This window comes from Thunnus thynnus, chromosome 7 (assembly GCF_963924715.1).
Source record: "Thunnus thynnus chromosome 7, fThuThy2.1, whole genome shotgun sequence".
Lineage (NCBI taxonomy): Eukaryota > Metazoa > Chordata > Actinopteri > Scombriformes > Scombridae > Thunnus > Thunnus thynnus.
In genome coordinates, this window is record NC_089523.1 from 19,518,494 (window position 1) to 19,533,815 (window position 15,322).

Below are 15,322 nucleotides of genomic sequence, written 5' to 3' on the forward strand. Positions count from 1 at the left end.
CTTCATATAAGCTTCAGATAACCTTTTAAATACATTTTTGCACAGAGGGAGAATTGTGGATATTGGCCCCTATCACTTACATTTGAAAGTGATCTTGAAGGGATCTTGAAGGGATCTTGAAATGGCTAGTATGAAGAGGATGAATAATTATGGCAAACTTATTTCTATGTTCATTTGGGCTCCTGACTGTTGTTTCAAGACAGACTTGGAAAAAAGTGTGAACTCGTCCTTTAATTTCGGAGCTGGTGCTTTTATTGTGAAGCATTCCAACCGGAAGCGTTTTCGTTGTTGCTGATGGCAACACGGTGTTAGCAACAACCAGCGTGTTAGCTTAACGGTTAATCAGTGCAGTGGGGTTTCATGGTTTAGCTTGTGCTAACTTACATATTCATACAACATTCCGATGTGATTTGTATACATTGAGTTCTGGGAGACTCGACTTCAACTACATCTGCACTAATATTAGCTTACAATGCAGATTCATTTCGGGGTTTTCTTCCCTCGGTTCAGTCAGGTTTGCTCCACTGCTGCAAGAGCTGGCTGAGATGAAGCACCATGAAAACCAGATATAGTGCAGGTTAGTGGGCTTAACGTTGCTAACGCTTTGGGTAACATTTTGGTGCTGATGCATGATGTGATGGGCTGCTTTCTGCAAATAATTCTCTTGTAAAGTAAAATAAACGCTACATCCAAATTAACGTGAGTCAGTTTTTAACGATTGATAATGTAGCAAGCCTCCTACAAAGTGCAGAAGATGAAATATGCAGTTTTGACATGCTTAAACACTAACGTTATGGGCGAGTGATAAATGGATGCCTTGCAATGGAGCTAAAGCTAACCTCATTTTACATTTTAACGAAGTTGCAATGATTAGATTAGGTCAATTAATTCCACAGCTATTTCAAATGTCATTCTGAAGTAGCGTGGGAGTGTGTCTTTTAATAAGGAAGCTTGATCCTTAATTATGCTGTCTGTGTGCACAAAAATACAGCTGCTGCACTGTTAATTTTGTTTTGCTGATATTTTTTCCCTGTCTTTTACAGCTTGGACTGAATCCCATTCCTTGAATACTATACAAATGGGGACCTAAAAACCACTGAACTGAAATTTACATTCTCTTACTGAGACAAACTGGAAAGTAAACACTGGTTGCCATGCGTATCAGTTTTTGCCAGGGTTTGTTAACCGGAGCCATCATCCTCAACCTCCTCATTCTCTACTATGTGTCCCGGGCCCAGCAGCAGATGATGGAGAAGAGGAAGGAACTTGGCAGGGGCACCAGGAGGGCTTCCCTACCGGCCTCCGGTCTTGGGGGAGGCCTAGGGGGACTCATTGGGCCTGGAGGCGAGCCTGGAGTGGTCGGGGTGGAGGGACACAGTCGTGGCCCACGTGTGACTTTGCTTCTCAGGGAGTTTGAAAACTTTGAGAATTATGTTGGAGATGTGGCTAATTCCTTCCTCAGACAGAGACCTGAGCTTCCTTTCCTGGCTGTAGCTGACACGTCTCCTTACCCACCCCTGGTGCTTCCAGATGGGGCTCGGCTTTTGGTGCTCTCCCCAAGCCCGGACCAGCCGCCTCAAGCTCACAGGCCGGAGTTTCACGTCCAGACAGAGTTTGTGCTGCTTGTGCCTGATGGAGTGGAGTTGGAGCAACCCCGGGCTATTGAGAGGCTGATCAGAGAGCTGGAAGGTGAGGGTGGGGGGCCTGTGAGGCTGGTAGCTGCACCCGTGCTGGCTCGGTCTGCTGTGCAGTGTCTCCACCTGCGGGTCAACCTCAGAGAGTGGACAGCTACCTACTCACCGGCTGCGTCTGGGAGCAGCGGGAGTGTGTGCACGGCTTTACAAGGAGATGCAGTGGTCCTCATCCGCACGGAGGATCTTTTTAACCTCTCTGTACCTCTGGGCCGACCCCTTTTCTCTTCACTCTTCGTCCAGACTGCCCTGAGAGGCTGGAAGGTCAAGCTGCTGGAGAGCCCCTGTTTCTCCGCAAACCATCGGCCCCTCTTCAGCTCAGCTCACAACCAGTGGAAAGCTGACACTCGACTGAAGGAGGCCACTGGGAAGCTCATGAGGAGCTTTGGCCTGAAGCGTCTTCTGCTTCCTGAAGGGAAGGAGCAGTGGTATGGCTGCAGTAAGGAGACACCTCGCTGCTTTGGCACTGTGCAGGATGACACCCCAGACTACCTCTATCTGGATCGCTGGACACCACCCTGTTGTCTGCGAGCACTAAGAGAAACTACCAAGTATGTCATCAATATCCTGGAAAGCTCTGGTGTGCGCTACTGGCTAGAGGGGGGAACTCTGCTGGGTGCTGTCCGCCATCAGGACATCATCCCCTGGGACTATGATGTGGACCTGGGTATCTACCTGGAGGATGTACCCAACTGTGATCACCTGAAGAACCTGGACTCAGGCTCGCTGGTGGATGCTAACGGCTATGTCTGGGAACGTGCAGTGGAAGGAGACTTCTACAGAGTCCAGTACAGCGAGGCCAACCACCTGCACGTTGACCTGTGGCCGTTCTACCCACGTAATGGCATCATGACCAAGGACACATGGACAGAGCACAAACAAGATGTGGAGTTCCCAGAACACTTCCTGCAGCCACTTGTGCCCATGACCTTTGCCGGCATCGCTGCCTACGGCCCCAATAACCACCGCGCCTTCTTGGAGCTCAAGTTTGGAGAGGGGGTCATTGAGAACCCCCAATACCCCAACCCTGCCAAGAAAAGACTGGACAGAAGCAAATTATAAGAGGATAAAGAATGACTCTCAAGCCCTTTTTTCTGTTGAATTGTATTTGTTTACTGAACAATATCGAAAATCTGTTTAAATAGCCGAAAAGATGACACCTGGAAACTGATATGGTGCCAAAATGACTGCATTTGCTGTTAGATTTACCACAACTATATGAGCAGACAGCAGTATAATTACATGCCTGGTTGCATTTTTCTCTATTATCAGTATTTGGGGATGAAGTCTTAACATCAGACTGACTTGCTACTAATTCTTAGAGTGGTGAGATTTTGTTTGCAGTGGGCATTAAAATAAACTTAAATCAAAGCACTAGTGCTGTGACATCAGGCATACTTCTTGGGTTTACTACATGGTGTACTAAATCTGTATGTGTTGTACAATACAGTATAAATATGACTGTTGTAAAGATGATAAATACTTTTAAATCATATTTATATTGGTTTCTTGTTGAAAGCTACAGTGTACATTATCTTAAGCAGGATTTAAGATATTGTACCAAATTATACATGTTAAAAAAGCGGTTTTGCCTTTACAGGTTTTTTGTGGATTTTTTTGACTCTGTTGCCTTGTTTTGCACTAATTATTTGAATTTCCAGATTTGCACAGTTTATGAATGAATGTTACTGTATATCAGTGCCATTTGGTACCCAACAGCTGTAGTGTGGTGAGTACATTTTCATGTGGTGAAATGAGAAACACATTGTCATTGATGCTGTTATTGTTGGCTGTTGGAGAAGAGGAAAAGTTGCTATATAAGGCCTTAGTACTCAACTAAAACGTTCCCTGAATTTGTTCATGAATAATAACCTTTAGCTCAATTATGTGTGTTACTACTGAGCACCCATCATGTATTGACTGAAATGGAAATTTCAATATCAATGATTCAAAGAAAACATTTTAAAAGAGATGTTACAAAAAAACAAAAACACCAGCTCCTCTGGGTACGACATGTTTCCTGTAGTGTTGTTACTTATGTGTGATGTGTCAAGAAGTCACGCCATTTCATGAAATGGTAAAATAAAGGACTTGTAACAGTTTCATGTCTTCATTTTATGAATTTGTTTTTAGGATTGTTACATGATATCTACAATAGTGGTTGCAATTCCTCTTCTTGAACACTAGGTGGCACAATACACCTAACTATTTAAGGCCTTTGTAATTCCCAAGCCTTTAAACTACTACCTTGTTGACAAGATGTATGGGAGTTCTCCAGCCATATGGCCGGAGCCCTGGAGGTGGAGGAATTTATGACAGGACAAACAGGAATGTAACATCAAAGGAATGCAGCTCACTTGTTCGACATGGACTAGTCCAGTGATGTAAGCTTCCTCATTCTACTCAAACAGAAATGACCGCACTTATTGCTGTGCACCTATTGAAACTGCACATGCTGTATTGTATTCCTTGAGTTGTGCTTACATTCCTTTTTATTTACTAGTGGATAAACAGCATTGTTCATATATGGTCTGGTATTCAGACAATCATACACACCACTGAGGAGCTATGTGTGGTTATTTTTGGACATAAAAACAGAAAAGGAGCTCAATGCATTTTAAATATGTCTCCCCTCTTGCATGGTTCTGTATAGCATGGCGTCTGGAGGTGTAACATGATACACCGTTGCTATGGAGGTCTTATTCATCCACAACTGTAATTTGCTGACTGCAGTGCACTAAGTAAGCCTCATAATCAAAGGGAAAGAGCTTAGAGACACAGCCGAATAATAAAAAAAGGCATTTATTGTTTAAAATCTATAGACAGTAGATTCAAACTGTAACTGGGAAATTTCTTTGACACATTGTCCCACTGCAATGAAATCGCTACGACTGCCATGTGCATACACAAAACACAAATACAATAATCCAACCAGACAGATATCCATATGGTGAAAGATCTCAAAGGAATGATAACATCTTTACAACCGTGCACCAAAAAAGCTTTAAACAGAATCAAAATGGCTGTTGGAGAGGCTCTGATTAATGTTTTAGCTCTCTAGTGTCATAAAACTGTAGAAAAATGATGAGACCTTAGGTCTGTTATGATATCATAGATGACCATGGAAAATACAGCAAAAGATTGTTGACTTGAATTTAGTGAAAAGATTTTCTTGATAAATTCAGTTTAACATAAGTAGCACATACTCCAGTAATTTGGTAGAGCTTCAAACAGTTAAAGAAGAAAAACATTCAATAGTGCAACTTTACAGTTAATCATCATTATATATATACACTCATATATATATATATATATAAAAATGATAAGCAGTATATCTCTTTCCTGTACAGCCAATAAAATTCATCTTGTCACTGCTACACCACACATTTTCCAATGTCTCAAGTACTGAAGCTTCCCAAATGCCCACTGTAAAAACTGCATGAGAAAAATCACCAAATGGAAACACCTTGCACACAGATTAGACTAACCCACAAGTTAGAAATAAGACCAAGAAAAGGTGAACTTAATGATAAAAAAGTGTTCACCAAACCATTACAAGAGGACTTGAAGATGGCGAAAAAAAAGTCAATTTAGAGTTACTAAAATGTGAGAACATTGGCTAAAAAATTCTTTGGATTTTGATTAGAGAAATAAATATGAATTAAACAAGTAATTATCTGAGGCAGTAACAATGATATACAAGGAGGGCTAAAGCAAATAAAACAAGTATTTAATGTTTGTGACCAATATCGCCAAAACATAAATAGGTTTAAGGGTGACTTGCATGTCAACAGTCAAAATGAACTTCTGACAATGTAGAGGCATCCTTGTACACGCACACACACACCATACTTTTTACAACATCAGACAAATTGTCCTTCTTGTCACAGACTGTGCTTTCAAACCCATTTGTGCCTTTCTGAGGTGCTGGAAGCTACAAAGAGCAACAGCATGAGTTAAATGTGGGCTATAATAAAAAAAAAAACACATCTCCCTGGAAATGTCATTAAGAGTTCTCCTTCCTGTTTGCTGAGTCGATGTGGATTTTTTGGTCTCAGAGTATTAAAGAACCGCTGAAGGACAGTCTTCAAGCATTAGTTAAACCTGAGGTTATGTTGCCTGCCACAGTACTGAGGTCCATCTGAAGAGGCAGAAACACTCAGAGGTCAATGTGTGTGCGTCCATGCATGTTGACATACTGAGTCCTTGAGTAAAAGGTTTCTTCATTCAGCTTTGGGACATAATTGAGGATATGATTTAATTTGGTGTGCTTTCGGAGTATAAATATATTCAGAGAACAGGTTTTACATGTGTATTGCTCTTTCTCACTATGAGAAAGGCGTTGTACCTAACCACTGGCATGAAATAACTGCAGACACAATAACACTAATAAAAGCCTTCAGCCACCAAAAAAAAAAAAAAAAAAAAAAAAAAAAAAAAACTATAAAAACACATTTGTGTATTTTTTCACACATCATCACAGCCATTTTCACAGACTTTTTGCAATATAGTTGTGTTCATATACATATAGTTTAAATAAAAAATTGGATAAAATATGTATGAAAGTGCCTGTAACCATGTATGATAAAATACACAAGTAATGTATCTTCATATAAAAAGCACAAATTGATATGTCTTACAACATGTATGATCTTTCTTGATTTTTTTTTTCTGCTCCAGAAGATTGAAATGTGACAAAAATTGAATTGAATTTACAAAAAGGGTGATGGTAACAAAAACATTTTGAATGTAATGGATTCCAGATGAAGACTATAAAAGACTTTTGTAAGGCTAACACAGACTGGGTGCAGCAAGCTGTGCTGTATGGTGGTCCTCATCAAATTTTAAAGTCGAAATTTTCCACTAGGAAGTTGCTAGCAAAACCAAGTGATAAATACCAGTGGTTTACTCATGTGTGCTTTAAGTAAATGAGATGATACAAAGAGGTAACAGCGAACTAATGGGTAGATATTTGCATTTCTTCATAAATTAATGTAACATATCTACTGTTAATGACCTTATATCTGTTATTACCTCTATTGACATCTTGCAGGAGTTCACTGACCCAATATATATTACTGTGGCAGAACTTTATATTGGTCATGTGATCATCCTACTAGTGACTGATGAATAACTGGTATATACAACTTGGTCAGATGATAAATTCTGACTTTAAAATGAATGAGGAGTGACCAAAATGTCTAGAGTCTACACAGTAGCCAGACTAATGAACAACACTGTCCCTAAAAAAAAAAAAAAAAAGAAAAAAAAAAAAAAGGATTTTGAATTTCTGCCATGATGTTTTAGCTTTTCGCCCAGACAGACGTTGATATCAACAGGGGGCTTTTCTTTGCATTGTAGTGTGCATGTCCATCCTCTCTTCACACACTCTTTTCTTCAAGGCAGAAAAAAAAAGGAAAAAGGGGGCCAGAACCTCAGGTTTCAGCTCAGGGGAGTGTCAGATATATGAGGATTTCACTGGTGATGTCAGCAGCTGGATTACATAGCAGACTCTTTTTCACTGGAGAGCACAGCGTTAGCACCTTCCGCGTTGTCCCTCCCGCCTCGTTTCTCAATGAGTGGTGAGTGCTCGGGTGCCGCGGTTGACTGCTCTCCCAGCCTGACTTCGCTCAGGTCCGCTCCTTCCTCCTGCTTGGATGTACGGTCCACAAAGAACTGCAAGAGTCCGGCTCCAAAGGCATCGCCCTCCACGTTCAGCACTGTGCAGGTACGGTCGCTAAAGAAAAACAGAATGGACCACAAGCAATTTTAAGACTATGATATTTCACAAAGTGCCTGAGAAAGCAATTAAGGCATTACGTGAGAACACAAATTGGGAAAGTTATGGGTTTGAATTTAATTATGTGGAGAATGTTGCATATGGTTGTCCTGCTTTATTTCCACATATAATAGAAAGTTTGTGTACTCACACAAGCCAGTCAACAGCCAGGATGAGAGAGATGTCATTGGTGGGCAATCCGATTGCCTCCAGAATGATAGCTAGAGTCAACACACCACCAGCAGGGATACCTGCTGCTCCAACACTGGATGCTGTAGCTGTCACACTAACACATTCAGGGGGAAGATGACACAATTAGATACAGACAGAGCAAATGAGATTATGCACAGAATTTTTACAAACAGTAAATGTACAAAAAATGGAAGATTATTTGACATTAGCCTAGAATACAAAGATAGCCTGTATACAGTCAGGCACAGGTTTTAATCCAGTTGTTTAAGTGCAGACTTACAGGATGGTAATGACTTGGATAAAGTTGAGATGAGTTTCGTTCAGCTGAGCAATGAAAACAGCAGCCACACACTGAAAGAGAGCAGCTCCGTCCATGTTGACCGTCGCTCCAATGGGCAGGATAAAGCGGCTGATGTGCTTTGATACGCCGTTATTTTCCTCCACACACTTCATCATCAGGGGCAGGGTGGCAGAGCTGAGAAAGAAGTGAATAGGGGTTGTGAGTGTCTGGAGGTGAAAGGTGTGAGCATGTGGGTTTGTAGAAAGAGGAAAGTGTGTGTGTGTGTGTGTGTGTGTGTGTGTGAGTGTTTCAGAACAGGAGACCCTCAGTATTTGATATTTAACTACCACAGAAGGCAAACAAGTGTGGGTGAGTGGGAGAGTCCGAGAAGAAGTTCATTACCTGGAGCTTGTTCCAAAGGCTGTTGCCAGAGCTGTGAATATCCCCCAGAGGAAGGTGTATGGGTTCTTTCTTGTAATGATGAAGTAGATGCCAGGGAGCACAATAAAGCCATGAATGGCATGTCCAATCATACAGCAGGCTATATATTTCCCCAGGCTTGCAAACAGTGTTCCAACGTCCTCCATCTCAACGATCTTACCAGCTACAAGGAACATGATACCAAGAGGGGCATACCTGTAGAGAGACGGGAAGTGCAGGAAAGAGAAAGAGAGGGTACAATGCTGTAGATCATTGTGGTTTTGGAACATATAAAAAAAAGCCTATCATGCGATAGCCTATCAAACCTCTCCAGAAAAATGCAGGTCTTTCTTACCACATGATCCAGGACACCAGCACCATGGTAGCCTCATTGAAGGAGTTGAAGAACTTGATCAGGATCTCTCCTTCCTCTCCCAGCTTCCTCAAAGCCACACCGAACACAATGGCAAACACTACCAGACCAAGAATATTCATGCCGTCCTGGTCTGTTCCAATCGGCACCTAAACACATGCAGAAACACATAAAAAACACAGTCAGGACACATAAAGAAACACAACCAGATAGTATGACATGTTATGTGGTGCATTTATGGTCTAGTTTATGTGGACAACAAGGTCTGTCTTTCACCTTCTCCACTGTGATGTTGAGGTTTCCATCTGTGCCATTCTTGGTAACCAGCTTGTAGCTAGTTGCATACTGCAATGGAAAGAAAGTTAGTCATTGTATCTAAATCTTCATTTATACAATGTAAAATCATCATAATTATGTAAAAAATACAAAAATCAAGATGCAAAACTAACCGATTGAAAGGCAGCAGACACCAGGTTGGAGGGAAAGATGTTTCTGTGGAGAGAGAAAAATAGAATTCAGTTCATGTGCTCCATATGCACCAGATGCTTTCGGGAAAATCCAATGAAAAAGTTGCATCTACAATTGAAGGGCAAGAAATGACATGTTTGGGAACTTAACAGACCACAATATCATTGCTTAAATATGAATCTTGATGTTCTTTCTTTCTCTGCACACACAACAACATAAAGCAGCCACTTATTTGGATGGACACTCAAAGAAAGGAAATATTTTTTTTTACAAGACAAACACCTTGTCAAGCCATAAACCGGCTTCCTTTGAGATGGTAAATGTTTCTGATGAAGTCTGGACTGTTGCAGAGAATTAAACTACACACAGTTTCTGTCGCCGGTGGTGTTGCAGAAAGAGCAGCTTTGCCCTCTGGACGTCAGTGATAGCTCAAACAGACAGAATCACAAGGTTGATCATGTGGAAATAGCTAAGAGAATTTAACTATTAATCCCCTTTTTTCTACTCTGCCCCCATTGGTGTTTTGTTATTCATTCAACAAGTACACACGCACAAAAGGTACATAGGTCCAACTCAATAATAATTCTCCCAGGAACTCATGAAACCCATGTGTTCCCGATACCCCTGTGCTCTGCTGTTGGTAATGGATTTAGAGTAATAAGGCATTAACTTCACGAGCTCTTTCTAGCCATTCATTCCCTTTCATTGGAGACTATAGAGCATCAGGATTAAACATCATGTGACTGTGTGACAGGGCAGCATGCAACTGGATTCTGGCTGTGCTGCATAGGGCAAAAGACAAAAAAGGCTGCCAGGCTTTCCAGCAAATGTTAGGATTTATTATTTGGATATCAAAATGTATTCATGTTACTCAAATCATTTCAGCTAACTGGTATGACCCAACTTTTTTTTTAGGATTATTTCAGCGTCTATAACGCCTGGATGCACGTCATTTTGTGGTGTGCACTCCATTTCACTCTGAAATAGCATCGAGTTAATATACAAAGCTGCAACCTGAAAGCATCCTCTTCCTCTGAGTAATTCAAACGGTTGTACTTTATCTTTTACCCCAACTGAGAGTCTTGATAGAGGGAGACGTCAAGCCCTTTGAGAGGAACTTGTGATTTTTGACTACGTAAATAAACTTTACTTGACTCAGCTTAACCAGCAACAATGAATAGAATGGTATGACAACAATTGGCACACACGGTACTATCGAATGCCATTAAGTGGGTGTGTTTCCTGCATGACAGACTACTGATTGTGGAAAACTGCTCTGACGTCTTCCTGGCATCTTGATATACCACCCAGATTTGGCAGTGAGTCTACAATTACTCGTAAAATAGTTTTTAGTTTCCTACCAAAGAACCACAAGTCAAGGTGATTTCCAGGACAGAAGAATGGACGTATGATGGACTTAAAAACTTGCTACAACTCTGTTCACAGTGAGCCAATAATAATATTAGCAAGTTTTAGGTGGAGTATGGGAGCAACATTCCACAGCATTTTAATACATTACGCCTCCATTTCATTTTTGTTTAGTTACCTGTTAAAGAGCTGGAAAAACATGTTTGTTGTCAGCAACACAAACAAGATATTCTTTCAAATCTAAAAGCTCAGGTACAAGAAAAAAAAAAACCCACCCTAAGATACTCCAACACTGTTAAATGTATGATTTAATAAACAGTCTTGGGGGGACACCATATTTTACTGGTGATGTTTTAGATAGCTGAAAAATAATCCAACTTGATTGTAGCTGTGCTGGAAATATACCTTACTGTACATTATCTAGACTATGTTAAGCCTGTATGCACAGGATGACAAAAATACAAAAAACGAAGGATAAAAATCAATAAAAACAGAAGACAAACTGCAGCTATATGTGAACCTGTTCTTCGAAATACTTTTTACCAAGTTATCCTAGTTTACTGGCAAGGCAAATAGTGTTTGTGGTCAATAAATCCACAGTTGGTGCTAGCAATGAATGATACCATATGTTGTAGAGTGGGAAAACAAACATAAGGCAGGAGAGAAGAAATGTCAACAAGGATGTGTAGGAGTGGCCCCAGTAAGAGTTGTATTCATGAGGCAAACATATCACATGTATCCGTAAGCTGGCATGTGGTCTTTTTCTATAAGCATGCATGCATGCGTGTGTGTGTGTGGACAATGACTGATAAGCATTAAACAGAGTGTGTGTCTGTGAACAATGGCCAGGCCATGTTTTACGCTTTGATGAACAGCTCTTCAGTCACAGTCCGCCATTGTCTTTGTTGTCAAAACTAACCAGGACACCAACTGAGAGGGTTCGCTCTAATAAGAGGCACGGGTTTTGCCTGCTGTCGTATTAACATAATGTGTAAATGAGTGTGTGCGTGCTTGTATGTGTGTTGGCAGCATGTGTCCTACACGGGACAAACATTACTGTCCTTTTTTCCCCCCATAACAGCAGCCAGCTACAGTAGATAAATCTGGACATGGGTGCTGATATGTTGCATTCAGGAACATCAGTTAAAAGTAAACCTGTTCTTTGATGAAAATCTGTGCAAAACCCTGTTTTATTTCAGGAATTAAACATAAACAGAGTCAGACAAAACACGAAATATCTCATCTGAGCTGTGTAAACCAGATAATTGTGTTGCAACTTGTTGATACTGTTATATAAAGGGCCACTGATAAAAATCAGGATAACAATGCTAATCTGCAAATGGATAAGTTTTGCCCTGTTACTCGTGCATGTCTAATCAGGATCTGAGCAGCATGAAGTTTTTTTAGGAGGTGTTGCCAGGGCTAGGTCACACTGCTGGAGGAGGGAAAAGGGGGGACAGAGGGTGGAAAATTCTGGCTTTTACTAGTCCACAATTCCATAATTCATGGAACACTGAGCTCTCCAAAGAATGTTCGAACTAACCAGCCAAAATTATGCAATAGAGTCGCACATGTTGTTTGGGCTGCATGTGAGCCAAGGTTTTATGTTAATGTGAAACACGAATGTAGGTTTGAAAACACATCTCAGTATTGGTCCGTCTAATGTGGACAAATACAACATATCTGTGTACTAATCATGAGGATAAAAAAAACAGATGGGAAGCACATTATTTCTTACAGTAGGTCTACTTTTAGAAGCCGCCAAAGATGATGAGCATGGATTCAACTATTCACAGCAAACTCAAGGGAGACCATGTTTATACTGAATAGAGTCTGGTTTCTTAACTTTGTAAGGGAAAATATTCTTGGCCTCTTCAGCTCACACAAATAGCATTTGATCTACTGTGTGGCAACATGTTTACAAGAGGAGGAGGTTCAATATAGTTTGACTTATTGGTACACTAATTTACTTTATTGCTGTTTACCCAGGGTAAAACAGGGCAGGTTAAAACTCTGTAGTACTGCAATAAACATTTATTTTCGTTAATGTGCTGATTTTTTTCTCAATTATTGTTAGTCTGTAATGTTCAAACAAATTAGTTTCACAGAGCCCAAGGTGATGTCTTCAAAAACCAAAAATATAAAAATATTCTGATATAATAGAGGCAAAAAGCAAAGCAAAGTAAATCCTCTCATTTAAGAAGCTGGAACCAGAGAATAACTGGCGTGTTTGCTTGAAAAATGACTGAAATGGTTCATACATGATCAAAATAGTTCATTTTCTATGAGATGAATCATTTCAGCCCTAAAAACATATACCTCGTGAAACCTGTGTTGTGTAAGGCATGTTACTTAAAATTGCATGTATGATAATGTGTCAGAAGATTGTTGGCATCACTATATCCTGTTTGTTCCCTTTATTGGATGATGAGGCTGACACATGCCTCGTGAATGTGACATTGATAAAAAAAGATACTGTAGGCTACTGACTACCAACCAGACAAGTTTGGAGGAGTGTAGTCAAGAATGGCTACACTGTGGCTTCAAAGTGCAAAAAAGGTCAACAAGTTTAAATGCTGCAAGGCAAAGGGCACAGAGCCAGCTTTCTGACCACAGACATTTTTACACCACTTTTCTCAAGTGTGCACATTAGATATTTAGCCTTCGTTTTAAAAAAAACAATGCTCTCACTAAAAACTACGGCCAAAATCATTAGTCTCATGTTGTAATGGAAACGGATATCCTCTAAACGCATCATAAAATGCGCTCTTTTTTTATACAGGGGTTGCACAGACAGGAAGAGTTACGCTGTTACAGAAAGCTTTCCTACACGTGTTGTTCCGACACGAATTTGCGTGAATTATGGAAAGAAAAATGTGACACAAAACCTAATTATTAACGGTGTTTTGTGATTCTGAAATGAACACTGCGAAAGGGCCGTGGTCGCCTGTTTAAACAGTCTGGGAGTTAATCCCCAGTATGAGACGCAGATGAGCTGATGCAACTGCGTCCTGTCATTACTGCAGCACACTAGAGGGGAGGTAAACTGAGCTACACGTGTAACTTGACTGGTTACATTTATTTCCCTATGGAGGCATTGAAACCTGAGACTGGACAGAAGGAAAAGATGGTCCTTAAACATAAAGATGACTGTTATGTAACAAAGTTTGACACCAACAATTACATTTCCATCCATCATAGTTAACGTACTTTCTAAACTTGTGTGCGCTCAGCAGGCAGAAGTAGGGGAGGGGGGTTTACTCACCTAACCAAATCTAAGAAGGAGTCTATCACTTCTTTAGATGCAGGTACGTTGCTATCCATGCCTGACACCTTCGGTTTGGATAATGACCCCGACCCTGGGTTTAAAATGAAAGCCATCACAACACCGATGGATGAAGCAATCAAGGTGGTGACCAGGAAGAAGAGCATAGCCCAGCCGCCAAGTTTGCCCAGGGCTTTGGGGTCGATGCTGGCCGCCCCGGACACCAGGCTGCACACAACCAGGGGGATGATAATCATCTTCAGCAGCCGGATGAGAATCTCACCGGGGAAACCGATGTAGAGGATCTGGGTTCTGGTCAGCGCCACGTTGCGCACACCAAGCCCGATGAAAACACCGATGATGACCCCCGCCACGGTGAGAATCACCAGCAGGTTGGCTTTGACTATCCTCTTCACCCGCTCGGACCCCGTCTCCGAGCTGCTCCTCTTGCTGACGGTCAATCCGTTGGCCAGCGGCTCGTCGAGGTGCGCCTCGCCGTTGGACGCCTTTCCTTCCATGTCTATCTTCTCGGCCATTGTGCGCGTTTAAAGTTCCTCTAAAATTTCAAATATTTGCCTCAACAACTAGCGTTACTGTTGTGTTAGTATTTGTTAAATAATACCGGCAAAACCGCCACTTTTCTCCACGTTAATGGGTGGTGCCTCTCTGTTCCACGCCGCGCCACGCCGCTTCTTATATCTGAGTAGTCGCATCAGACAAGGGCAACCCCCACCCTGTGACGTAGGGCGTGTTTCACTGATTGGCGCGTTTACGACAGCTGACAGAAACAATAAAATCCCATGAAATTTATGAACGACTAGTTGAAAACTATAATACCATAAGGCTCGTTCCTTGTAACTACGTGTATTTATATTGTATCTTAGGTTGCATTTATTTGAGAATGTTATGTTTATTGTATTCAGTTAAACATGTCTTTTGATGTTTGGTACAGACTTAAATTATTCAAAGATCTCTGTGCGCAAGTGCTCTAACTTTGGCTGGATCATTATGAAAACCGGAAAGGAGTTAGAGAAGGAAACGTTTTTGTGGCAGATGTTATTTGTAAGGCTTGGGAGAAGAGGGAGGCCGAGTTCTTTGTTTGTGATGTTGCATCATGTGGGAACAGGTTGTCTTCTAACAAATGTTGTTGCACCACCGCAACTATTTTTGGTTTCTGAAAGTACACGTGGGCATGACACAGAAACAACCACTACTGCAAAACTTTTCTGAAACTTAATGGTTGTGGTAATGATTATCACTGATTTTAACTTTTGGCCATGATTTCAGTTTTTGTTTTCTTTCTTCAAATCAAATACAGTTTTATAAATTCACATTCATACTTTATACTTTTATCCGTCACTGCAAAGGCATGTTGCACTGCCTCATTCATCTCCTCAGCCAATGATCATGCATTTTTCTCACTATATGGTGCAAGGGTTGTAGAGTACTAGGACAGCAGATGTTCTGGGTGAAATTACTGATAAAA

General features: G+C 41.1%; 2 protein-coding genes across 3 annotated transcripts; one reads left to right on the forward strand and one right to left on the reverse strand.

The window, feature by feature from the left end:
• Positions 1-278: 278 nt before the first annotated feature.
• Positions 279-3,793, forward strand: fkrp (fukutin related protein). Of its 2 annotated transcripts, none has more exons than XM_067594778.1 (2): positions 279-577; positions 1,044-3,793. In XM_067594778.1, exon 2 carries the CDS (start codon positions 1,155-1,157, stop codon positions 2,751-2,753), a length of 1,599 nt encoding a protein of 532 aa, XP_067450879.1. In that variant the 5' UTR covers positions 279-577; positions 1,044-1,154; the 3' UTR covers positions 2,754-3,793. The 2 variants fall into 2 exon arrangements, with proteins under 2 accessions (XP_067450879.1, XP_067450880.1); XM_067594779.1 differs by lacking the exon at positions 279-577 and adding an exon at positions 588-699.
• Positions 3,794-4,477: 684 nt separating this feature from the next.
• Positions 4,478-14,528, reverse strand: slc1a5 (solute carrier family 1 member 5). Its single transcript, XM_067594777.1, has 8 exons — positions 13,837-14,528; positions 9,185-9,227; positions 9,012-9,080; positions 8,718-8,884; positions 8,345-8,578; positions 7,943-8,137; positions 7,622-7,756; positions 4,478-7,428 (listed from the first exon to the last, which is right to left on the reverse strand). Exons 1-8 carry the CDS (start codon positions 14,370-14,372, stop codon positions 7,191-7,193), a joined length of 1,617 nt encoding a protein of 538 aa, XP_067450878.1. The 5' UTR covers positions 14,373-14,528; the 3' UTR covers positions 4,478-7,190.
• Positions 14,529-15,322: the final 794 nt, after the last annotated feature.